General features: G+C 40.5%; 1 protein-coding gene across 2 annotated transcripts in view; it reads left to right on the forward strand.

Annotated features, from left to right (window-relative positions):
• ush (Zinc finger protein ush) overlaps positions 1-26325 on the forward strand; it is a 638560-nt gene that overhangs the window by 564751 nt on the left and 47484 nt on the right. For both annotated transcript variants that reach the window (XM_081741758.1, XM_081741762.1), the window contains exon 2: positions 10227-10595. In XM_081741758.1, the coding sequence (XP_081597884.1) occupies positions 10227-10595 (369 nt within the window). The remainder of the gene's footprint in view (positions 1-10226; positions 10596-26325) is intronic.

Raw genomic sequence — 26325 nt, forward strand, 5'->3', positions numbered from 1 at the left:
GATTTTACGAATTCAAGGTGTTTAAGAAGTAGCTGCCTCAGATATGTTCAACAATAGTACAATTGTTGAAGAAAGGTATCTAAAACTTTTCGAACGTGCGAAAACACCAAGTGAAAGTGAAACGTGCAATAACATATTTAAAGAATTCTTGCAGAACGAGCGTCTATTGAAAGCCGCTCGAAGAGCAGATAAATGTCAATGAAGTAAGAATTTTAACATGTAAATGTAGCTTTCTCAGGCTGCTTGAGCTTTAAACGCAATTAATGAATTGATTTGTCATATGTGAAGAAAAGGTTTACAAATTCATAAAGTCCGGCTTTCGAAGTCCATGTGTCCGGATTTTTAATCATTGCCTTCTTGCCATCCTACTCACCAGTCAGAACATGATCATTTGCTACTTTTAGAACGAAGTCTTTGGGCTGACGTAAGAGTCAGGGGCAAGCAGAACCGCTCTTCAAATGCTGACAGGAATCTCAATCACTTACAATGTCAGTGCATAGAATGGGGAAGTCCGGCGAGATATCAGAGTTTAATTAGGACCACATCATGGTGTCCAGACGATGAAAACGAACATCTCTGAAACAGCTCGACTTGACGAGTGTTCGCAAGCTGCCGTGGTTATATTTTTCTAAAGATGAGAAAAGGACCAAACCACAAGAAGTAGAGCAACCACACCTCAGTCAAATGTCGGAGTTCGTTGACTGCCGAGATTGCTACAACAGGATAGGGCGCAAACTGTGACACACTTAACAGCAGTAGAGAAAGCACGAGTGTGTCCAAGCACACAGTTAACCGTTCACCGCTGAATATGGGCCTCCGCAGCCGATGCCCCACACGTGTGCCAATGTTAACCGCAAGACATTGTCGATTACGACTAGAATGAGTACGTGCCATCGTCATTGGATCGCCGAATAACTACTTAGCGTTGTATGGTACGATGAATCACGATACTGTCTTCATCAATCGATGGCTGGGTCAGAACTCCGTGTGTTCCAGGAGAACGGCTGCTCGAGACGTGCACAGGTGGTAGCTCCATTGTATAATTTGGGAAATCTTCATAATTTAATCCATGGGCCCCGTTGCATGTGGAGAGCACCATGACGGCTCCTCACTATCCGCAGGTCATTGCTGATCATGTACACCCATTCATGTGAGCCATATTCCCAGCTGACAATGGTATCTTTCACCAAAAGATTGCTCCTTTTCACAAAACCAACAGTATACTGCAGTGATTCGAGGAGCACAGTGACGAATTTTAATTGCTTCTTTAACTCCTAAACTCACTCAATCTTAACCTAATTGAATACCTTTGGGATGTCATTGAACGTTAGATCCGAACTCACCGCCTCCCTCCGCGGAGTTTACAGGAATTAAGTGATCTTTGTATGCAGATATGGCGTGCCATATCTTCAGCCACTTACCAAGGCCTCATTGGTTTCACGCTAAATCGCCTTCTGCTGACATGTGAAGGTGGACCTGGGAGATATTTGGTCATAATGTTTTGGCTGGTCAGTGTATATACTTCTGAAAAAAAATATGGTCAGATATAGATATTATCTGTCAAAATATATTTTCTGTAACGATTTAATTTAATGTGGTACAACAATTTTTCAATTATAATCAGAATCTGTTTCAGAAGATATGTTCCTCCTATAATTGTAATGTAAGGATTTCGTAATGTAAGGAAACAGAAATAATAAATGAGAGAGAAATTGGAGATTTAACATGAGTCTATCTACTTCTTTCCCATTATTGTTTGATACAGTTATTCCCAACCGGTGTATCGCGAAAATTTTAGAACTGAAAATCATGAGGTTTGTAGTGATTAGTTAAAATTAATTTTCAGGTAGACTGTATCAGTCAATGCTTCCAGCGACAGCAATAATGCTAAATACAGCCCAAAAGTAGGTATACATACCAACATTGATCAAGTATGACATTTTAATTTATTAAGATAACGCATTTATTTGCTTCTATCTGTTCGAAGCTTCAGGTATAAGTGAAAAGAAATTAAGAACAAACAATGAAGAAACTAAGTTAATACCTGTGTGGATAATAAGTAAATGATATGAAATGCCATGAGCCGATCAGTAAGGTACTGTATACCTACTTTTGGGCCACCCTGTACTACGTCGAGTCACTACTTTACAGAGACTGATAGGTTTACTCTTCAAACAAGTGTGTTTACAGTCAAAATAAGTTGGGAACCACTGTCGTGATATATTATGATTACCGTATCTAATCTAAATATTGATTTAACAAAGATATCATGTTTTAGCTTTTTGAAACAATGCAAGTTATTTCATGAATATAAGCAAGGACTGGGGACACTAACAACCCCAGCTTTCTTGGGAGAGGTGCAGACGGTTAGACAAATGATTTTGAGTATTTTTTTGTGTGTGTACCGAAAAATATAGTTTTTTGTTACTTGACCAACATTACGGTATGTCTGGGGAGGGTCGGTGAAGCTGTCATAGTCTTGGGATGAGTTGTCTCCTCTGGCGTCGTCCCTGCCTAGAGAGAAGAGGATCACGGACTGTTAGCTGTGTTACACTGATATAGCTTATGGTGGACAATTCGTTCGCTGGTTTCAATATTGGTATGCGAAAAGATTACAATAAGTTTCTTGTATAGATTTGACGAAAGAAAAATGGTGACCCACTTCGCTTTGGAAGGCTCTGTGTCATGGGCAGGACTGGAACCAAAGAAATCTTGTGAAAAACATTTAAAATGTGTGGGCATTGTTTTCTAAAGGCTGTACAATCTTCAACTAAAGTATATGCCTTCCACTCAAACAATGTTCCATGTTTCCAGTAAGTTTGGAGTGAATGTATCAATTTTCCTAATTTTTTTTTTTTCGATTTGTAGCGCCTAAAAACCATTTTGTTTCGCCTAATTACGTTTTTTTCTGTAGGTGGTGCAAAGTGTTCTCGACAGGTGGCAGACACGATCGTTCTGCATGATCCTGCCATCTCTCGACAGCGAACTAAACTACGTATGTTCTCTGCTCATTCATAACATCGTTTTGAATGAATTCTTTGCAAGTGCATTCATGTTTTCTTACAGGTGTATTATAGCAGGGATACTCCGGTCATATTTCCCTGTGATTTAAAACTGCCCCCTCTCCCATGTCTACCACTTAATATTTGCTATCAATTGCGGACATTTAGTATGGCTAGAACAATAATACGATTATTTTTAGCAATATGTTAATACCGGTACTTCCGTTTGTACAGTATATTTCTTACCTTGTTCCAGGAGCGCACCCTCCGGCTTCGGACCTCCCTTAAGACTTCGTAACTCAACGAACTTTTGTACGTTTTCTTAACATAACTATACTTGTTTAACAGAGAAATGATTGATGTAACCTAAAGATTTGATTTTACACCTTTCTTTCCTTATAAAACTAACCTAGTTTTATCAGATTTTCTGAGAATAGAACTGGTAGTAATTAACAATTATATGCATAATTACACAGGCTTAATACTACATAGAAATATTGAACCCCCCAGAAAAACTGGATCCCTCCCAACGAAATTTCTGGATGCGCGCCTGTCTGGTTGCCATATAAAACGATAAAAAAAAAAAGATTATGGACTTCGGATGGGTGGATCTCAACAGAGTATTTTAATAGTCAAATCTCTCTCTTAGAGACAACGGGAGAAATGAATCAACCTTAATATTTTTCAATTTACGATCCGATACTTGTTTGATTCGAGACAACTCAGAAATATAGGAGAAGGCGCAATTCTGGGTAGTGCTGTCCACAATATGGGACGAGACAAAAATAAAGTTTTCTCATCTCGTTTCCAAGAATTCCTTCTTGTCTCGCTTCGTCTAGCGATCAATGCTGAAACCGGAAATGTTTGATTTATGTCTCTTCTGGTTTGCTTAGAAGGTTAAGAGGGCAAATGGTACCTATTCTTAGAAGTTTAAATTGATTTAAAATCACTTCTCGATACATCTGATCGCTTTTGCTCTATGTAGATTTATATCGAAACCGGAAGTCGTAATATCCGGTTTCTATCACTTCCGGTTTTAGTAGAAGATTAAGGATGGAGATGAAATGTATTCTTGGGATGGTTCGAAACCACTTCTTGCTATCTATTAGCGTTTTTACTCCATAAGGGGGATAGCCAGTAGCGTACGGAGAAATTTATTTCGGGGGGTCCAAACTCAATATGGGGGTATTTTATATTAAAATTACTAAAATTGCCCCTAAAATTAGGTTAAATTTATACAAAAGTCGAAATTTCGGGGGATCCGGACCCCCAGGACCCACCCCTTGCGTACGTCCCTGGGGACAGCCAACTCGTCGACCGCAATCTCCTAATGGACTATCAACTCGTGAGAGGTAATCCTCAGTGGTTTGTGTCATTTTGTCTGTATTGTTCACTGTCATATTTTTATGAGTCCTTGCAGCGGTCTGTTGAACAGATACGTGGGCCGCCAGTGATTTCTGGTGTGAAAAATAGTCCTCAAACCTAGAAAGATTGGCGATCCCTGATCCATAGTGATCAACGTTAAAATCGGAAATTGTTGACTTTTACGATTTCCGGTTCGAATATCACCTATCACCTCCATGATTGAGCTCGATCCCTGTCTTTTGATCCTTTTCATCCTGATTAAAATGGACGATGATCCATCAAGTAGTTCTTTAGATTTTGAGTCTCTCGCGCGGACGGACACACGAATAGGGTAAATAAATTACGAGGCGTAATCAAAAAGTACGATGAATGTAGTTGCACAGAGCCACCTATCAATATTTTGTTCATTTCAGGTACAAAGCCCGGTAGACAGAGTTGTTGGAACAGTGAGTATCGAGTCTGAACGAGTTGTGACACGTCAATTGGCTTCCAGAGGCAGAATAGTGAGGACGTGTTAAGAGTGACTGTCACGTATTATAGATTTCGAGCAACGTGTTAACGTTTTGTGCAAAAAGAAAAAAAAAGTACCAAAGAAGTTCACGTAATATTAAAATCAGTGTATGGCCATGAAGCGGTGACATTAAGACTATTTGCAAAAGTGGTATGAGCGATTCAGAAGCGGCAGTGAGTCGGTTGAAGACAAGTAACGATCGGGACGCTCTTCAACAACAACAGAAACAGATGAAGACATGAGAAAAGTGACACAAATGATTCGTTCGGACGGGCGAATGACTATTTAAGAGCTTTCCGAAGAACTAAACATCCCGTATCGGTCCGTGCGTAGCATTTAAATCACCGATTTGCAAATGAAAAGAGTGAGTCCGAAATTCGTTTCCCACACTTCGCTTTTGATCCACAAGTTTTTGGTGAAATATATATATATATATATTCCTGTCTGCCCACATCCACCGTACTCTTTGGATATAGCACCATGCGACTTCTGACTCTTCCTGAAAATTCAAATTTGTGTTAAAAGGAAGACGTTTTGACATCATTCCCGATATTGAAAGGGTGACGACGGCGTAGTTGAAGACCCTAAAGAAAGAAGGCATCCAGAAATGTTTCCAATCGTGGAATCAACGTTGGAATAAGTCCATCGCATGCCAAGGAGAGAAGATTGATTCATATTTGGTATAAGCTTATTACATTGTCCGTAATAAAATGGTTCAGCGTACTTTTTTCTTTATCAGACTTCGAATATAAAGGAGTTTTGGTAAACCAAAGTTCTTAAAAACTAAGAATACGATGTAGTCATTGTTGCATTTTATGTAGAAAAGTGCGGAAAACATATTTTGCCTCAAAAATAAAATGTGAACACAATTTCTCCCTTCGATGTTACTAGGGTAGATGACTCAGTGATAGAGCTCTTATCTAAGGCGGCTTTATTTTTTGCGAGCCAATTCAGGATAGTTTCCCTAATCGGTTGTTTGGGGAATTTAAATTTTCATCACTTGACTCTACTTAACCCCAGCAGGACCAAGGGAGAGAGGATTGAACTATCTATGCTTTACGATTTTGTTCTTAAATATATTTGATTCCTGCTGCAACTTGTAAAAAACGTATTAATAACAGTGCAGTATGTTTATTTCTTCGTTCATAACAAGAATAAAAAAGATCAGACGGTGGGTATAAAGTAGCTTCTTCCCCTCACGATCCAAATAGTAACCTTGGATTTTTGAAAATTTTTTCCGGCTATAGTTTCTATTTGGCAAAATTGTTGAATCAAGTGACTGTGTACAGCTTCGCTGTTGGTAGTGGAAGTGTGATACTATTTTGCATAGGTTTTGTACAATTTTGGAAATGTGTTGTATTGCTTTTTGTAAACGCAATTTATGCTTGAAAATGCACAATAAACGTTGTGTTATTTTCCCTGAAAAATAAGTCAGATGCAAGTGTATACTTAATTGAAGTAAGTTTCAGACTTTTCTCTCGACGGACATTTTTTTTAGCACATTGAAATGCTCTTATGCTTGGCCCTGCAAGGGTTTAAGATATTTAGATCTACAAGTCTACATATTCAAAACGAAACATTAGTGCGTGTCGTCAATCATTTCTTCGACAAAGGGACACCAACCTGAAATGTGGAACTGTCCCGCTTATCGTATCCGTAGTTTTTCCCAGGGTTGAAAAAAAACATGATTTTTTTAAAAAAAATCAAAAAGAACGTTTTTTATGTTTAAAACATGTTTTTTTTGTTTAAAACGTTTTAAACGTTTAAAACAAAGTACTTTGTTTTAAACAAAAAAAAACATGTTTAAAATGTTTATTTTGTTTAAAACAATAATCTAAGTACGCATATATATTACATTTTTACACTCTTACGTATTGCTTGCCATCTATATTCAACCGCTAGATCAAATTTCGGGAACTTCCCTAATCTCGATCCGCCCAAATGTTTAATTCCGGATAAAGAAATCGGGATTTTCCCGATCTTCGTTCACTGAATATGTAGTTTAGTTTCTTTGTGTTACGTTCTACTGGTCGTCTGCATTCTTAATCTTTAAACGTCCATTGACGCAACTGCTATGTCAGGCTCAGTCTCAACCTCAATGGCTCAGTCTTAAACCTCAAATTAAGGCTGGAAGATGGTTTTGGTACCAATTTATTCCTGAAAGATGCAGCTTTGCTGGTGTGCATTTTATGTATATGGGAGGAGGGTAAATATCGTGTTTTTTGTGTGTTTTTTTTCAACAGTTTTTTGGGGGGCCGTTCCCCCTCTTGGGGGATAGATTCATAAAAATTGTTACGTGAAGCAATCAAGTAGGCCACTACATGGTAATATCGTGTATTTGTACTTTTTGCTTATATGGGGGGAGAAGGGAGGGGGCAAAGTTAGCCAATTTTTGGAGTTTAAGTTTTTTGACGTAAAATACATTTATTTTTACAACAAACATCAATAGCTCAGCCTATAATTAAGCTAGAAAGATGATTTGGCACCAAAGTATTTTTGAGGGATGAAGCTTTCCATCAGTTGCATTTTATGTATATAGGGGGTACGTATGTACGGCCGAGAAAGGGAGGATGAAGTTCGTTTTTTAATTTTTCATCAAATTTTTTTTCATCAGGTTTTGGCGGGTATTCCTTCCCCCTTTGTGGTACATCCATAAAAATTGGTATGTGAAGCAATGAAGTAGTCCCCTACATGATAGTAACCTGTATGTGTACTTGTTTATAGAGGAAGAGGGGGTCAAATTTGGTTAATTTACATTTATTTTCGGGACGGTCCCATATAACACAAGATATATTTCACTGAAGTGGTCTAGAAGCGTAATTCTTGTTCGTATACATGATGTCTGCAGCAAAAATGATTTGCATATGGACGTGGTACTAGTGGGGGAGGGGAGAGAATGTCTAATTCAATGAATGTTTTCTGCGCTTTTTTTTTTTTTTGAAAATATTCCCTACATAAAACGAATTCATTACGCAATGGCAGCAATGGCTACCATTTCTTACATTATTGTCACAAGTATGTGGCCTACGCATTCATCATTTTGTCAGCGTAGGGTGGCCTGCAAGGGTTGCCAGGGCCCCGCAAAGTCAATATTTTCATATTGTTAATGTTTTTATGTCTGTTTTTTTATTATTATTATTACGAATACGGCGGGAATTTCACGAATGTTACCTCATTGGAATTTGTGGTTTATAGGCTTTCCAATGGTGTATAACTCATGACTTTGTGATAATTAGGGAGGTCACCAGAGCCCCGAACGTGAGAGTCTACCATTTTGTTAAAATCCCTGGCGGGGCGTCTAAAAGTTAATTGTGTTGTTATGCCATAGGCACTAATCATTGTTAGCTATCCATGTTGCAGATAGAGATGTATCTTGAAAACTGTTTAGTTAAAATATGTAATTTGCTCCTTGTAGGCTAGTCACTGCTCTTTTCTATGAGTTGTATTGTATTTGTCAGAGCATTTCTTCTAGCTTATGATGTGAGAACTCTTCATTATTATGGAAACGATAGTGATCAAAAAATACCACAAGTTTTGAATTTGTGAATTTGGATCTTAGAATAGTGTATAGTGTGTTTAACCTCCGTTATTCTTGGAAATTAAGAAATGTTGAAATACTTCATTTGAATTTCTGTTAGTTTAGTTATACGCACATTGATGTGCAGAATTTCGTTCAGTAATTGCTGTTATAATAAGAATATAACTCTGCTTGTAATTTACTCCATGCACAAATCCTGCGGAGGATGGGTTGTTTGTTAGAAAATTAAATTAACTTACTCAATCTGATATTTTAGTTGTTTTAAACATGTTCAACCACCATCGAAAAAAAACACGTTTAAAACATTTTGTTTAAAACGTTTAAAACAAACTGAATAAAACAACAGCCCTCGTTTTAAACATGTTTTAAACACTTGTTTTAAACATTTTGTTTTAAACATATCAACCCTGGTTTTTCCTCGTGTTTCTCCATTTCTTTTCACAATCTCTTTCATCAATTATCTCGTATTCGTTTTCATTTATCTTCCGTTTGTGGGTTGTAATCGTCGATTTCATTTTCATTTCCGCCGTCACTCTTTAATATCGTCGCTACTTCTGCTATACGCAGTGGCGTATTTACGATTTTGTTTCGGGGGACTTTGCTAACTTTATTCTTGGAAATGTGAAAATTCTGCAAGATGTTTCATTTAGTTTAAACTAATAAGTAAAATTTCGGAGGTGGGGTTTTAGCCCGGAAGCCTCCCCCTCCTTAAATAAGCAACTGGGTATATGTAAAGTCTAAAGCTTACGAATTTGTTTCCTATATTTTTCAAGATGCTAAAAGCACACTTGTTGTAATTGTATATTAACATTATAATGACCTCTTTTTTCTTGTTACTTTTTTGCTAGTACGCAGATCGGTGAAGAATAACGATGGGGAAAACTTATATTTATTGACCTTCATTGTATTGTCTATACATGATCGTCATTTACGGGGTTAGAGGGGGAAATTACCCTACCTTTAATCAACAATAATATACGTGTCTTCCTGTTTCGCCATTGGTTACTAAATTATTGTATGACAGGCCAGGCGGGTATGTTCGGCGAATCAAGAATTCCTGTTTGGCAGAAAACTAGTTAAAGGGAATTTATACTTAGAAAGGGATTTTTCCCAGCAAATTCTCTAAAACGTTTTTTTTGTAACTTGATTTGTGCGGTGTTGCCAATTTTCATGGAAGGTCAGACTGATTATGGAACAAAACACTCCACTTAGTGTTAAGCGCAGATTTTTTTTCCACACACACACACAAAAAAAATCTGGTTGCCGGACACGAGATTTGTGCTTTCGAGGTTCTGCTAGGGCACAAAATTAATCACAGGAGAACGAAATGGATACTTTTTCTAATTCATAATACTAGTCCTCAACTGTAGTAGCATAGCCGGAAAAATATTATTATTATTATTATTGATAGTTTTAAATTTAATTTTGTTTTTAATAATTTAGAAATATTTTTACGGGTCTATACTTGGCATTAATTGATTGAAGTAATAATAGTAAATCATAAAACTGCACAATACTTAATTTCTATTGGAATTTCTTTAATTTCTCTGTCCTTTGAACACGCAAGTTCTCAAATTATATGTGATTCCGTACCGTATATATGATGTAATAATACACAACTTTGCATCAGTAATATCTATATTTATATCTATATTATTATTATTATTATTATTATTATTATTATTATTATTATTATTATTATTATTATTATTATTATTATTATTATTATTATTATTATTATTATTATTGATCAATCCATAATTATGGACGTATTTCAAACAACTTTAAATTTGTTATTCTTATTTTTTAGGAGAGGACGTTTGGAGCGACACCGAAGGAGAATTGGGGGATGTGTACAACGAGGAGTCGACAACAGAAAAAGTAGCGACAACTCCTTCAACAGGTGGCGGGGAGGACGCTCAGCTGAGTACCAAGACGTCGGAGTCCGAGTCTCCACCATCCGTAGCAGCGGATACATCGGGAGGAGGGAGTGCAACGGGGGTTGCAGCTAAGCAGGATGAAACAACGACTGCAGCGCCTCGTCTCCGCTTGAATGCCAACTTAGCGAAGGACCCAGCGCTACGAGTGAAACGAGAATCTCCCAGTCCTGTGCTGCCATCTAACGAACGAGTATCGGACTACGAGTACATGCCAGTTCTTCCGCCAGGTTTTCAACAAGGTAAGCACAACTGCTCGAAACATTAGCTTTATTTGACGATTTCCGTTTTAAAAATAAGTAATAATTTAAATCTAAATATCGTAATAAACTATGTCGAATGTATGCCTCGTGCATATTTTCAATGAACTTTGACAGAATCTACACTGTACTAGAGGGGTGTCCACTGGCGGATATTAAGCAAGTTACGCCGATGAGAATATTTGGGGAACATCATTTTTCAATCAAAATGGTACAATTAAGCTGGAAAACGTTAAATGGGGGAAATATATATATTTAAGAGACTGATTGGTAAATTTAGAGGGAGAATTGCAATTTAGAGGGGAAGAGTTATGAATTTGGGGGGGGGGTCGGCCAAGCCTTTGGGGTTGGGCACCTCTGCCTTACTGCTCTTGTTTGCATTAAGCAGCATGTATTGCTAGCTAATTACACATTAGAACCTTGCTTTATTTTATATACGAAGTGAAGACATGAGATTATAAGCAATCTTGATCTTTCTTCCAAACATTGTTCTTCCATTTAAAATAAATGGAAGGAACTATTTGAGGTTAACGTCCCACGATTATGCCTATTAGGCTAAGGGAGACGATGATTAAAACGATTGAATGATGATGAAATAATTGGTGGAATGAGAAAGTGGGAGGAAACTGGAGTACCTCGAGAATACCCACGAGCACGATGTTGTTCATCACAAACCTACTTGGCCGGGGATTGAGCCAAGGACCCCACGCACCAGAGGTAACCACTGTACCACTGAGCCATCGTGCGGAAGTACGAAGATAAAGGTAAAAGTTTAGTTAATAGTAGGGATGAAGTAAACGGAATCACTCGATCGAAAAAGTGTGAAAGGTATTCCAGGTCATCCATCCTCGTTCACACCAGTCAAATGCTGGGTTGGTACCAAACATAGAGGTCTCAGGCCGCTTGCCTCCTCCTCCAATCCTTTCTTATTTCCCTTTCCTCGGATAATGTAATCACCGAGAGACGTCACCCCTCATACCTGACAGGCGAACACGTCCATAGACGACAAAAGCCCAGAAATCTAATTCCTAATCGTAATCCTAAGTAAGCAAGATATTGGTGATGAAAATGATTTGGGTTCGGTTGGTGAATAGTTTATCTGGCTTTCCTTTCTCCCACCATATGAGTACAGAAATAAAATTGTAAAAAAGAAAAATCCCTCTTTCCCATTTGTTCCCCTTCCTACTCAAAAAAGAAAGAAAGGGCATGCAGTAGCTTACGAAAAATTTCATCATCATTGAAGTTCCTATATGCCACGTAGATTAAATACAATTAGATAGGCGTATATATATATAATATGTTTATTTTTCATATCTTGTTCAAGGAGGGAATGATATTAATGCCTGGCACCGCCCCTTTGCGTACGCCACTGAACAGATATTGCTACATAAAGCTTTAAAGTACTGACAAGGATGTGATATGGGAGGTCAGAGAACAGAAATTCTGTAGTTTACTGAGATAAAAATGGCATTTTAAGTCTCTGTAATAGATTTTTAAAAATGCTTGGTACACTGTGGTAAGTTCAATTGGAATAGTTAATCTTGGATCCCTGAGCTTCGTTGAAAGTAGTGAATGGAGTGGCATTAAGAATTGTATATACGAAAAACAGAAACAAACTATTTGCTGAGCAAAACAATATATTCACATAAAAAACTACATGCGTGTTACAGTTTCGCCAACTAACATTTTGGCTTCATCAGACACTATGAGATACATGAGAAACGTGCAGTCTTATATACACACAAGAGCTGAGACATCTTGATTCTGATTGGCTCCTGGCCTGCCAGGCGCCAATCAGAATCAAGATGTCTCAGCTCTTGTGTGTATATAAGACTGCACGTTTCTCATGTATCTCATAGTGTCTGATGAAGCCAAAATGTTAGTTGGCGAAACTGTAACACGCATGTAGTTTTTTATGTGAATATATTGTTTTGCTCAGCAAATAGTTTGTTTGTGTTTAAGTATATACAAATCAAAGCTTCTACTTATGGAAAATATTACGAAAAACAGGTTCAGTAATATGACTGGTATTTTCTTTCAAGTTCTTGCGTCACTCAAGAATATTACTTTTACATTCATCTAAAAAAAATACTTTTATCATAGTGTAAGCAGAAGCATGTGTAGTCACTAACTTCAAAAAGCATGTGTAGCATCACTTAGGGTCTTTTATTATCTAATCGGATATACTAATCATCATTTACACTAGCATAGCAGGAACAAAATGCTTGTACACATATGATAACAATACTTGTAAACCTAAAGTTCCCCGTGAAGAGCCCTCCTCCCCGGTATTCTTTTTCGCTTAAAGTCAAAGAAAATTTCTCAAAATGCGTAATAGTATCATTTTGGGAGATATCGATACTCAGGAGATTTCGACACTTTTAAGGTCTTGCAAAGCTAGTGATCATACACGCACGCGAGAAGAAACATTCAGTACGTAGAAGGTTAGTGTCGGTTTCAGTTACGAGTTGCATATGCAGAGAAGTTAATTTTGCCTGTTGCAAAGGAAGCAGAAACCTCTAAAATAGGCACATAAAGCTTTATTTAAGAAAAAAATCCATGTTATAAGTATCAGTAAGTCAAAAATAAGGTATAGCGGTGATGAAAGGAAGGAGAGGATTGGCGTATTATGATAGAGTATACCCTCTGTATGCATGTGTGTCAGGTTGACACATATTGCTTGTTACAGTGACAAAACACGAGCCAGCTTTTGTTAAATCAATGCATTTAGGGGATAAATCGACAGTGATTGTAGAAAGATTTTGACATGTAGTTCCTTTGTTATAAGGAAAGTCATCAGACGAACGGACTACTGTCTGGCTCATCTTAGTATATACATCATAGGTTTAGGTTACGTAACAAACACGCTTTCTCAGCTTCTGGGTCATTTAGTCCGGTATAAGGCTAATGGTAAAGTACGTTTGTTTTACCATTAGCACAGTATATGTGTCAAAAATCCTGATGTATTAAAGAAAGCCCCTAATTCTGGTATAGAAATGTTGTCTCTCACTACACAGTACTCAAAATTGTCAATCCTTAATATATCTTTCTTCCGCAGTTTGAAAAACAATTTCAACTTATCTTATGGGAAATTTGTTCGTAGGATATATATATCAACATAATGTTATATCTTGCTCAAGGAAGTTGAAACCCCTCAAACCCCCTTCACATACGCCACTTATAATAGTTTATATATATATATATATATATATATATATATATATATATATATATATATATATATATATATATATATATATATATATATATATATATATATATATAAAAATTCTAGTAATATTGGGTATCTGCCGTTGGAGGCATTAAGTGGTACAGCCTATCTCAAAATTGATTCTAACTGATTGGTTCATTCAATTCTAAAATTTGGCGACACGCCTTACGAGATTGTTCGATACACCAGTGTGTCGCGACCCAGCGGTTGAGACCACTGCCTTAGACGATGGACTACTTGCCTACTAAATTTTGTTCAGTTTCAACTAGTAGTTACTGAGAAATAAAATATTAGATACAAGCCGATCCGAGCCTGTCTCTGACCAAGCTCAGCTCCCAAATATAGCGATCTGCATTCCTAAGATCAGTGATTGCCAAACCGTTGATCGCGAGCTACTAGTAGCTCGCGGGGACATTTTCGGTAGATCATGTTATCGCTCCGGTTGGGTAAGCTTGATTCCGTTACAAACAAATGTACATTTAAAAAACAAGTTGGTACCGGTAATTCTTTTGGTTGGTAGCTCACAGTAGGATTTGGAAAATGTACTGTAGCTCAGAACTTTCATACGATAGGCTACTTGCAAGGGCTACTTTGGCAAGGCTTAGATGATGCCAGTCAAAAAGCCGAGCCGAGCCCGTCCCTGGTCGAACTCGGCTACCAAATATAGCGATCTTTATTCCTTAGATGATAGGCTACTTCTTATCCAACAAATTTTGCTTAGACCCGGAGAGTAGTATTCTAGAAATGAAATACCACACACACACACATATTTACATATATACCTGAAGTGAAACTATAAGCGAAACTTAGAGAGACTAGAACAACCATGGAGGTCGTTAAAGAAAAGAAAATGAACTGATTAGATCATAATTTGAAATATTGTAAAAGCATAAATAAAGAAAAGAAATTTTCAATGGATGGTTAATATTAAAGAGTATATTTCTTATATCAAGGTGAAGAAATGGGTGGTGGACCGTGGAGCATAGAAGTACGGTGAGGAAAGCTGCTAATCATTAATGGTAGAATAGTTATGATGTTAACATTAGAAAAAAAAATAAAATAAATAAAATCATGTAACCTCAAGTAGCATCAAGTGTCTTTGAACAAAGGATGGAGTAGTCGGTTGTAAGATCTAACACAAAAAGGAAATGAGCTTCCTTGGAAATAATCGATGATGGCGCGACTTGAGTAGACAAGACACAGTGGAGCTGAGGTTTCAAACGACATAAAGATGAAGTGACAGCCACTTGTCTCAGCGACTGATGGCTTTTTGGGGGAGAGCGAGAAACGGTCAACGAAGAAAAACTCCGAAGAAGAACGAAGAGAAGAGAGGGAGAGAGAGAGAGTGTGTGTCAAGTAAAATGAGAAGCTGGTCAAACGGGATCCAAAGAAGAGAAATGGTATGTGGAGTATACATCAAATCGATAAAGAGTCTAGAAACCCAAGCAATCCTCTTCTCAGGTTAAACATAGAGATCATAAAGTCCAACTCAGGATCAAATAAAACATCTAAAAGTTAATATAAAAGCAAGTGAGAAATGAATCAACAATTCAAAGTAAAGAGAGAAATAGAGATTTTCTTTTTTCATCATCCAACAAAGATTACCGTTAATTCCGTAATATTCTTCACTACGCTTCCCCACTATTTTTTTCTGAATTTGATGAATAACTCGAAAAGAAAATCAAGAATGCTTAATAGACCAGAGTACATTTTCCCATAGCTGAAAAGATTGGTCTTCATTTTGTAAAGCAAATGTTGATTATCAGATTATCTAAAAAGTATTAAGACTGATGGTTAAAAATTGAGAAGACAGTTATTGTTGTTTGAAAATAACATTTTGAAAACCACATATACATGGTTTGTCGGATGACCTTCGGCTATTTTTCCGGCAATACCTTAGTCCTGTGCTGTGATTTTTTTTTTTTTTGAAAAGTGATACGTGGTTTTACCGTACCTCTCTTCAAAGTAACTTAACACCATTCAAGAAGTTCTTCAGAGACCAAAAGAAATGATAATTAAACAATGTTAGGTTCGAGCTATACGGCGGATGCATTAAAACCTCCCAGCCAAGTTTTCTCAATTTCCGACAGGTCGTTCAATATATATATATATATATATATATATATATATATATATATATATATATATATATATATATATATATATATATATATATATATATATACCAGAGGTGCACCAGAGGTGAACGCTCTACCACTGAGCCATCGCGACCCCCTATTGTGGTTCGAATTCTACCTTACAATGTAAGTTCATGTCTCATATAGCCTCGGTGCTAAAAAGAGACGATAGCTCCAACCAACTAAACAAATCAAATTTCTTGACCATGTGAAAGGTGTCGATTAGGATTAGGAATTAGATTTCTGGGCCTTCAGCATCTATGACCATGTTAGCCCGTCACATAGGAGGGATAACGTTCCTCGGCAGTCACACTACCTGAGGAATGGGAAGAAAGAAAGCGGCTTGGGACCTGTATGTTAAGAACCATCCTGGTATTTGCGCGGTGTGAATGAGGAAAGCCTCCCTCAGAGTGGCTGGTCTAAAAAAAATTTAACACTTTTTCGACCAAGTGTCGCCACCGGTGAAAGGTTTTGAAAATAATATTAGTTCGTTTGGTAATACATATAGCTCCCCCTAAGTCTTCGGCTTGTATGCAGATCGACTGTACGCTTACGATATCTTCTGGCGCCAGGTAGTAGGCAACGCAGCAAACGACAACAATTAGCCTGAACTATTAGGAACGTGACTCACAACAGACTAAGCCGTCTTGCTTTTATGATAAGTATTTTGCAAGTATTTAGTGACCAAAATTAATATATTGTTTGTTGTTTTTAAGTTGTGTCTAGGGCTTTTAACCATTAGAGAAAATAAGCACGTGCTTAGGGCTTTAAGAGGCCCCATCACGGCGAAATTAAAATACCGCTAATTTTACAATAATTATGTGATATCTTCAAATAGATAAAAGATAATCGAAAAGTGGAACAAGATCTCCTTAGACAATATTATTTTGCATGAGGTACCATACTCACTTATCTGTTTTCGATTTCCAGCATTTAGAAAATTGGCATTTATTTTGGCGTTTATGAATGGTTGCAAACGAAAAGCTACTAGGTGACTCGTGATAATGGTACCTCATGCAAAATAATCTTGTCTAGCGCGCTCTTGTTCCACATTTCGATTACCTTTTATCTATTTGAAGATATCACATAATTACTGTAAAATTAGCGATATTTTAATTTCGCTGTGATTAGGCCTCTTAAGGGAAAGGGGAGACACCAAAGAAATTTTCCATAGCCGAATTTTCTGTGGTTCATTTATCATATGGTGCAATACTGCAAATGATGCAGATCAACCAGGATCCTTAACAGGGGCCGCAACATTAAATTTTTAAAAAAATACATATAGATGTATACAATAATACGAGTGCACTCAGAGAGTGCAAACCTCCGCCAAGAGTCACGAAATCGAAGGAGGAGAAATCACCGCACATAGACAAAATAAAAGCAGTTTTGTATGCAGTCTGTGAAATGTGTATACTTTTTGTACTACAACATCAGTGGGAAAAGCACACACTTATATACATGGGTCTATGTCGTCGAAAACATTCTTGGCGAAGGCAAAAGTAACGATAGTAATGATATAATTAATGACAATGAATGAAGATGTGATGAAAGACTTTGCAGTTAAAAAGTAGGATAAAACTTAGAATATAAATTTGTTATCCAGTTCGAAAACTGCTCTTATCCAGTTATATAAAATCCGAGAAAACCGACAAACACTGTAGAATCGATGCATTTTGTAGGACTGGAAATAGTTGAGGATGTTCAAGTTTCTCACATGTACACACTGAAGTGTTCCCACTGCTACAAAACATGCAAATCCTACATTTTTCTAAGTTTTCTGGGATTTGCTGTAAATGGACAAGAGCCCTTTTGGAAGTGAACGACTCAGATAAAGTATACAAAAAATAAACATATTTTTTTAAATCTTAGTCGGAGTTTTGTTTAAATTCGATAAATAAAAAAAATATTTTATTGCTTATTATTGTATTACATATACTTGTGTGGTTACAATATTTTTTTTCAAGTGTTCCCAGACTTTGGTCACACGGTATATGGGTGCCCCAATTTTTGTTTTAAGTGCTTAGTGTCTCTGAGAATCTTAATCCGGCCCTGATTATATCCAAAACATAAGAAACAATAGTGTGAAATCGTAGTTTCTACGCATAAGTTTTAACGTTCTAATGCTTTAACATATCTCCAAGTGTTTTAATTTTGCTTCGTGTTAACGAATTGTTTACTTTTTCAAACCATCAAACATATAACTGTGTCCTATTAATAAATAAACATGCACTTGTCGAATTGTAAATATTCAATCGAAAATGCAATGTTGTATGTTTCTACAGGTTGTTTGTTTGCTCAAACTCATTCTGAGAACGCTATTGTTGTTTTGTTTTAAAATTGCATCCCCAAAGGCTTGTAATATAGTGGAATGAGATAACAAAATATCTAGCGGCCTATGGTGGGTTTACGCTTGGTTAATCTGTCCCTTTTGTATTGCTTTTGTTTCATTCTCTGCTATTGCTGTTTGTTTCGTTTGTGTCGGTAGCCGTTTTGGCTATATACTCAAATTGCTATGACAGAGTCTCCTGCAGAAGTCATTCGCTGAGAACAGCATGTTCACATGGAAAGAGGAGCAGCCAATTGCGAACTCCAAGGGACCATGAGTAAGAATTCCTCCGTAGAAAGAACCACAACTAGAGTAACACTCACTCGAGTTGAAAGCTTAAGCGTATATTTGCAGCCTGCGGAAACTACAGAACAACAAATGCAAATCGTTCAGTATTATCGTAGCGTTCCAACTCACAACCACAAGCGCGAGTCTAATTGAGGATAGCGAGCCAGAACTTGAATGTATGCAACCTTCAGCCTAATTGAATTTAGTGAATGCGAGCTCCAATTAGGATAGTGAGCTTGAGCCACATTGCAGGTAGTGAGCCTAAGTCTCATTAAAGGTGTGAGCGTGAGCTCCATTAGGATAGTATGGCTGATCTCCATTGAAAGTAGTGAGCCTGATCCCCATTGAAGGTAGTGAGCCTGTGCCTTATTGAGGGTACGAGCCTGAGTCCTATTAGGGTAGTATGCCTGGGTAGAGCCTGAGTCTCATTGAGGGTATGAGCCTGAGCCCCATTAGGATAGTGTGGCTAAGTAGTGAGCCTGATCCCCATTGAGGGTAGTAAGCCTTAGCCTCATTGCAGGTAATGAGCCCGAGCCTTATTAAGGGTATGAACCTGAGCTCCATTGAGAGTAGTGAGCTTATTCCCCATTGCAGATAGTGAGCTGAGCCTCATTGAGGGCATGAACCTGAGCCCCATTAGGATATTGTGCCTGAGCCCCATTGAGGGTGGTGAGCCTGGGCCCCATTTGCACACCAATGCTCCTGTACAGACATCTAATTTCTTTGCAGTGTTACTCACCACCACGTTATCATCCGCAAATAGCATATTCCAAAGTGCTAACTCTTTTATATCCTTTTTAAGTTCGTCCATCACAAATATGTAATAACCTAATGTAGTGCCATTTGAAAAAGAAAACATACTTTATGTTCGGTTGGCAACACTGTTAACCTAGTGGTATCGCAGCCTGTTAAAAAATGTCCTCCTGCCGATATTTATGTTACAAAATTCCATTTTTTTTGTCTAAAAGTTACAAGGGCGTATCGAGATAAGTGGTGCACACTGTATATGTAGATAAAGATGAAAGAATGGTTTTGTTTTGCTAAATGAATCTTTATTTTTTTCTTACTGAACATGTTTAACACAATACTTTCTCCTTTTTTTTTTTACCTCGTTTATAAAGTTTAATTAGGAGATAATGATCACCTGTTTCACATGCATTATCCCGATTATCGTAGATTCAATTATTGCTGTCTTTTTCGAGGGAATAATAACGGCGATAGTCTACATACGTATATTTAATATATATATATCAAAATTATAACATAATTTTTATATATTAGGAATTATAATATATACTATAATTGCTAATATATCATAAATTATATAAAAGTTCTGTTTTAAAATTCTGTTTGGAGCTTATAACCATTATCTCGTAAAACAAAACTGCCAAGAGCCACCCAACAAAGCACGATTCTAAAGTGTTTTATAGGAGATAGATTTTAACTTCCCCTGATAGCAACATAGCCAGAAATATGTATAGAAAACAGATTTTCCTCCCGTCCCAAAATTCACAATTTTACGCTGTAAAATATAATTTTATCCCAGCAGAGCAGAGCAGAGATTTCTTGGCGGTTTTTGTGGTTGATTTAAGTACCGGGCTTGGGCCCTTGCCTTCCATTTGTGTTGTTGACTGTCGTTTGTTTTGCGTGCGTATTTGTTGTGAGAGAGGACGCAACTGTCGCGCTCCTCTTTTGCTGTTCCTATGTCAGTTTAGTGGTTGTGCGTTTTAGGGGTGCGGCATCTTGTAAGTTCGTCTTCTTGGGTTGGCCGTTCCTATGGTGGCTATGTGTTGGTGTGGTGAGGCTCTGATTGTCCTCCAGAAGTTGGCTGATCTGTGAATTCTGTAGTCATGTAGAAATGGGAGTTCCAAATCTTCATGTATTTGCTCGAGGCGAGTGTCTCTCGAGTGTCCAGTGATAGCCCTGGCTACTCTGTTCTGGATGACTTGTAGTTGGCTGAGGTGCGTTTTTGCTGCGTGTTGCCATGCAGGGTGGGCATACATCAGGATGGGACGAATGCTCATCTGATATATATGGCGTTTGGTTTTCAGGGTGAGGGATGGGGAGAGGAGTAGCGGTAGCAAGGCTTGATAGCGTTGACTGGCTTTCTTGGCGATGGAATGTATGTGGTGAGCAAATGTAAGTTTCCTGTCCAGTATTATTCCGAGGTATTTGGCATCATCTCGGTTCTGGAGGGGTGTTCCAGCCATGGTGATCCTGACGTGAACCCTTCTTCTGTTTCTTGTGAAGTTTACTACTGAGGTCTTCTGTTCGCTGACTTTGATCTTCCACTCTTCAGACCATCGGTGGAGAAGTTCGGCGTGTCGTCTGAGGTATAGTTCAGCGTATCTGATGTTTCCATGGCTGGCAAAGATTGCCGTGTCGTCTGCGAATGTTGCTACCGCTGTGTTGGGGGTTGTGGGAATGTCCGCCGTGTACATGGCGTAGAGGGTTGGGGATAGGCAGGATCCTTGGGGGACTCCTGCTAGGATAGGTCTGGAGGGTGTTAGGTGTCCTGCATGGGCAACACGAAAGGTTCTTCCTTGAAGAAAGGATTTGATGATTCTCAGAAGGTAGTGCGGAGTGCCCTGGAGCATCATCTTGTGAAAGAGGCCTTCGTGCCACACCTTGTCGAATGCTTTTTCTATGTCGAGAAAAAGCCCCAAGGTGTGGCCTCCCTCGTTGAATCTGTCACATATCTTCTCTACCACCCGTACCAGCTGCTGATCCGCGCAGTGTCCTTTCCTGAAGCCGAACTGGTGGTCCGGGATGATGTCATGATCTTCTATGAATTGCTGAAGTCTGCTCTGCAGTACTCTTTCAAACACCTTGCTGGTATGCGAGAGCAGGCTGATAGGGCGGTAGTTGGCCGGGTTTGATCTTTTCTTTCCTGGTTTGGCCAGCATTATGACTTTTGCTGCTTTCCAGGCTTCTGGGTAGTGTCCGGTTCTCATAATGGCGTTGCACAACTTACAGAGTAGGACCAGGGCCTTTCTCGGGAGGTGCTTCAATGCTTGCGGCGTCACTCGGTCTTGACCTGGAGCCCGGTGTGCATTGATCCTCTTGATGATTGCTTGTATCTCCCGCGGTGTTGTGAGGGCTTCTGGTGGAGGTGGGTCTTCTATTCGGGAGAGGTGGTAGGATCTATGTACTGCTGCAGTGGTGGTTGCTGGCGTGTTGGTAGCGTTGATCTGGAAGGTGGTTTCCAGGGTCTGGGCGAAAAGTTCTGCCTGTTCTTCCGGTTCGTGTATTGTTCCTTGTGGAGTTTGAAGTGTGAGTGTTCTGGAGTTTGCTTCTGGTCTTGTGATGTTTTTCACTAACTTCCAGAATTGCCTGCTGGGTGCATCTAGCTCCTGGAGGTGGAGGTTCCAGTTTCTGATTTTGATTCGAAGGAGCCTTTTCCTGACTCTGGATACTAGGTGGTTCCAAAGTGTTTTGAACTGGGGAATTCTGGTACGTTGCCACTGCTTCCGGGCCCAACGCTTCAAGTGGATCAAGGCTGAGGTGCGTCGTTCTTCTGGAGTGGTCTGGTGTGATGGATGAGTCGTTGTTGAGGTGGTTGAGGCGATGGCTATGGCTGAGTTGATGGCTGCGGTCAGGGACGCAGTGGTGGCCTCTATGTCTTCCGTTGTTTCAATTATCCGGCGTGGATCTAACATGTCGCTGAGCAAGGATCTGTAGTGGTCCCAGTCTGTTGTGCGCAGAGTTGGAAGGGTTCGAGTTGTGAAGTGGTAGCTGATTGCGATCGTTTGTAGAACGGGTAGATGATCCGAGTCGAGGCCGTGGATAACCTGAGGTACACCTAGGATTGCCAGGTTCGCTGTCAGTACCATGTCCAGTACATCAGGCATCCCGCCGTTTCTGGGATAATGCGTGGGTTCCGTTGGAGCCATGGGAGTGAAGTCTATGGTGGTGAGAGCGTGGTGGAGGATCCTTCCGTTTGCGTTTGACACATTGGAGTTCCAAGCCGGATGTTTACTGTTGAGGTCTCCCCCTAGTAGAATCCGGTGTCCTAGCTGTCGCAGGGCTTGCAGATCTGTTGCGTTGAGGTTGTTGTTGTGAGGCTTGTAGGCTGCTATTATTATTATCGGTCCATTAGCTGAGTGGAGGGTGATCCCTGTAGCTTCCAGGGATTGTAGAGGTGGTAGAGGGAGAGGGTCGTACGGGATACTGTCTTTGATTAGAATTGCTGTTCCTCCAAGGGGTCGGTCGGGACGGTCGGTACGGATGGTGGAGTAGTTGCGGATTTTTAGGGTAAGGTGTGGTTTTAGGTGGGTCTCTGACAATAGGGCTATGTCCACTTCTTCTCTGCGGAGAAAGTCCTCCAGGTTGTTCTTCTTCTTTTGGATGCCTTCTGCGTTCCAGTGCAGCACTTTGACTTGTCTGTTGATTCTTCTTTTAGTCGGTGCCATCGTCAAGGATGGACGCGACTACCTCAAACATGATGGTGATTTTGCTTACTGGGTCTGTCGTTTCTTTCACCTTCCGGAGTCCTACTCGCAGCTTTTCTAGCATTGAACGAAGATTGAGGCCCGAGAAGAGTTCTCGGATCTCTTTGAATGTGTCTGCCAATGATGGTTCAGTGCGTTTGTCCTCGGTGTCTTCTTCTCTGGATTGGGAGTTGTCCTGGGTTGTTTGATTTTGCTTTGTTTCTTGGTTGGGGGGCCTCCTGGTTTTCTGGTTGGTGTTGTTCTTGTCTTCCGGCGTGACTGCTCCTGCGTAAGATGTAGCGTTGTTTCTTCTGCGGCTGGTATCAGATTTTGAGGGAGGGTCCGACTTAGCTGGTGGTTGGGTTGGCTGTTTCCTCTTGGCTTTGGCCGCCTTGAGCGTGGGACAGCCCATGTAGTTGGCGGGGTGTTCGCCTCCGCAGTTACAACATTTTGCCGGAGTGTCCCTCGTTTTCTTTGGACATTCCGTGGAGAGATGGGATTCTTCGCATTTGATGCAGCGAGGGGTCGCCCTGCATGTTTGCGTGGTGTGCCCTACTCGTTGGCATCGGTAGCATTGGAGAATTGACTGACCCTTGTAGGGTTCCACTGCCACTCTGTAACTAAGAAGGTACTTGAGATCGTAAATCTTGTTGTTCGTTGGGTCCTTGGGTAAAGTAACAAGGAATAGCGGAAACAGGGGCCTGTTGCCAGACGGGTCACTGCGTCCCCTCATCTGGACCACATTGGTTGGGGTGAACCCCTGGTCCTTCAAGTCCTGTAGTATGTCAGCCGTTGGAGTGTCGAGTGGCATCTTCCGGATGACTACTTTGATTGGGCGTGTTTGTTTCGGAAGTTCTGTGGCAAATGATTGTCCGGTCTGGATGCAGAAGGCTTCCATCATTTCAAAGTCGCGCCAGGTGGTGCAGTGGATTTTTATGTATGCACTCGGTTGCAGAATTTTGTAGGGATCCTTGCAGTTTGCGGTTAGCGTTTTTATGAAAGTATGTCTTTTCTCGACGTCATATATGAAGAGGGGGGTATCTTCCTGCTGCGGACGGTGTCCTCCGGATTTTCTTCTTCATATTCGGTGGGTGTTTGACCACCCCCAGCGTTGGATGGGTCGTTGGTGGTGTCCAGCGCCGAGAAAGAGTTCCTGAATTCAACAGGTAGCGTAATGCTACTTTCTGGTCTTCTTTTCGCTTTCTTCTTGGGGTGTTGGAACTCTCCTGCGCTATCGGTAGGGTCGTATTCTTCATCACTGGACCCTGCCATCTCGATGGACTGATCTTGGATCTGGGGGGCATCCGCGTGGACGGTTGCACTGTCAGCTGTTTCGTTCATATGAGGGGTAGAAGTGGTTTGAGCCGTGAGGGCGTGGAGTTCCTCGAGACTCATAGGAACCAATTTAGCCTGACGGGTTGTTCTGCGGCGTTGAACAGAGCCTAAGTTACTAAAACTCATAGCTTTTAGTTGTTTCGCAAGGCTTGTTTCCGGTCCTGCGGGTGGTTTCCTGACGGGAGGCACTTGGTTGGTATGTGGATCACTGCTTCTTGGGGGGGGGGGCGACCTGAGTGTTTTGTTTCATTTCTTGGCTGACGTCTAAACGCTGTCTAGGAACGTATTGGACGAGCTCCTAGCGGCCAGTTTTTCTTTTAGACGTATTGCTGGGATCTTTTATTATTTATGGGAACAGGACCTAATTTTTATTTTTCCCCAGCCTATGAGCCGGGCTCCCGCTCCAGCGGGCAACTGAGCTAGTTGGCAGTTGGCAGTTGGCAGTGTCATGGCGTGTTGGTCTGAAGTACCGGGCCGAAGCCCTTGCCTTCCATCTGTGATAGTTGTGTGTGATTGGTGGTCCAGCGTTTCTGGTGTTGGAGTCTGCTACTGTCGCAGACTCTGGCTTGGGAAGATCTGGTCGACTACTGGGGTTGAGGCATCCTGTGGTGTCTTCTGGCTGGTGGCGGTGGTCTCGCTAGGTCGGTGACTGCAGGGTTTTCGTGTTGTCGTGTTCGGGCCCAGAAGGTCGCTGAAAGGCTGCGTCTTGTTTCGCTGAGGAGCGGCAGATTGAGGTCTTCGTGGATCTGGTCGACTCTTGTATCCATCGAGTGTCCTGTTATTGCCCTTGCTGTCCTATTCTGGACAACTTGCAGCGGTCTGAGGTGGCTTTGCGCTGCGTGTTCCCATGCTTGATGGGCGTAGAGCAGAAGTGGCCGAATGTATACTATGTACACATTCCTTCTCGCCTCGTGGGATAGTTGTCTGGTGAGGAAGATAGGCAGCAGGGCACGGAATCTCCGGTTCGCTCTGTCGGTGGTATCTGTCAGGTGCTGCCGGAAGGTGAGTTTTTGGTCCAAGAGTATACCCAGGTATCTGGCACTCTGCTGCAGTCGTAGCGGAGTCCCTTGATACGTAATGTTGTATTCCTTCGGGGCTCGTTTCCTGTTGAAGTCCACCAGGGCAGTTTTGTCCGTGTTGATCTTTATTTTCCAGTTCCGCGTCCATGTCTCAAGGAGGGCGATGTGTCTCCTAAGAGCCATTTCCGCGTACCTGTGGTTTCTGTTGCTGGCGAACAATGCAGTGTCGTCCGCGAACGTCGCTGTCATCGTTGCGGGTGTGGTGGGCAGGTCTGCTGTGTAGATGTTGTACAGCAAGGGTGAAATGCATGACCCTTGTGGTACTCCTGCTCGTATTGGCCTCGGATCTGTGTTTGCTCCGGAGTGAAAGACTCGGAAGCTCCTGTTGGAGAGGTAGCTCTTCACTATTCGGGTTAGGTATCTGGGGATGCCAGCTGAGGTCATCTTATGCAGAAGTCCATCATGCCACACTCGATCGAAGGCTTTTTCCACGTCTAAGAACAAGCCTAGTGTGTGACCGCCTTCGTTAAATTGTTGGGTGATTGTTTCTACTGCTCGGACCAGTTGCAGCGTAGTACTGTGTCCAGCTCGAAAGCCGAACTGGTGGTGAGGAATGATGTTCCGGTCCGCGACGCACTGAGTCAGTTTCTTCTGGAGGATGCGCTCCACAACCTTGCTGAGATGACTGAGCAAGCTTATGGGACGGTGGTTTCTGAGGTCCGTTCTTGTGCCTTTTGACTTGGGGATCATGATCAGGCGCGCTTCTTTCCAGCTGGTAGGATAGTGGCCAGTTTGTAGAATTGCGTTTGTGATGCGACACAGGAGTACCATGACTTTACGCGGAGCGTGTTTGATTGCCGCTGGTGGAATTCTATCAGGACCTGCTGCTCGCTGTGTGTTGAGCTTCCTGACAATCTTCTGGACTTCCCTGGGAGTCACTA

This window comes from Thermobia domestica, chromosome 2, assembly GCF_964235325.1.
Source record: "Thermobia domestica chromosome 2, izTheDome1.hap1.1, whole genome shotgun sequence".
NCBI classification, from domain to species: Eukaryota; Metazoa; Arthropoda; class Insecta; order Zygentoma; family Lepismatidae; genus Thermobia; species Thermobia domestica.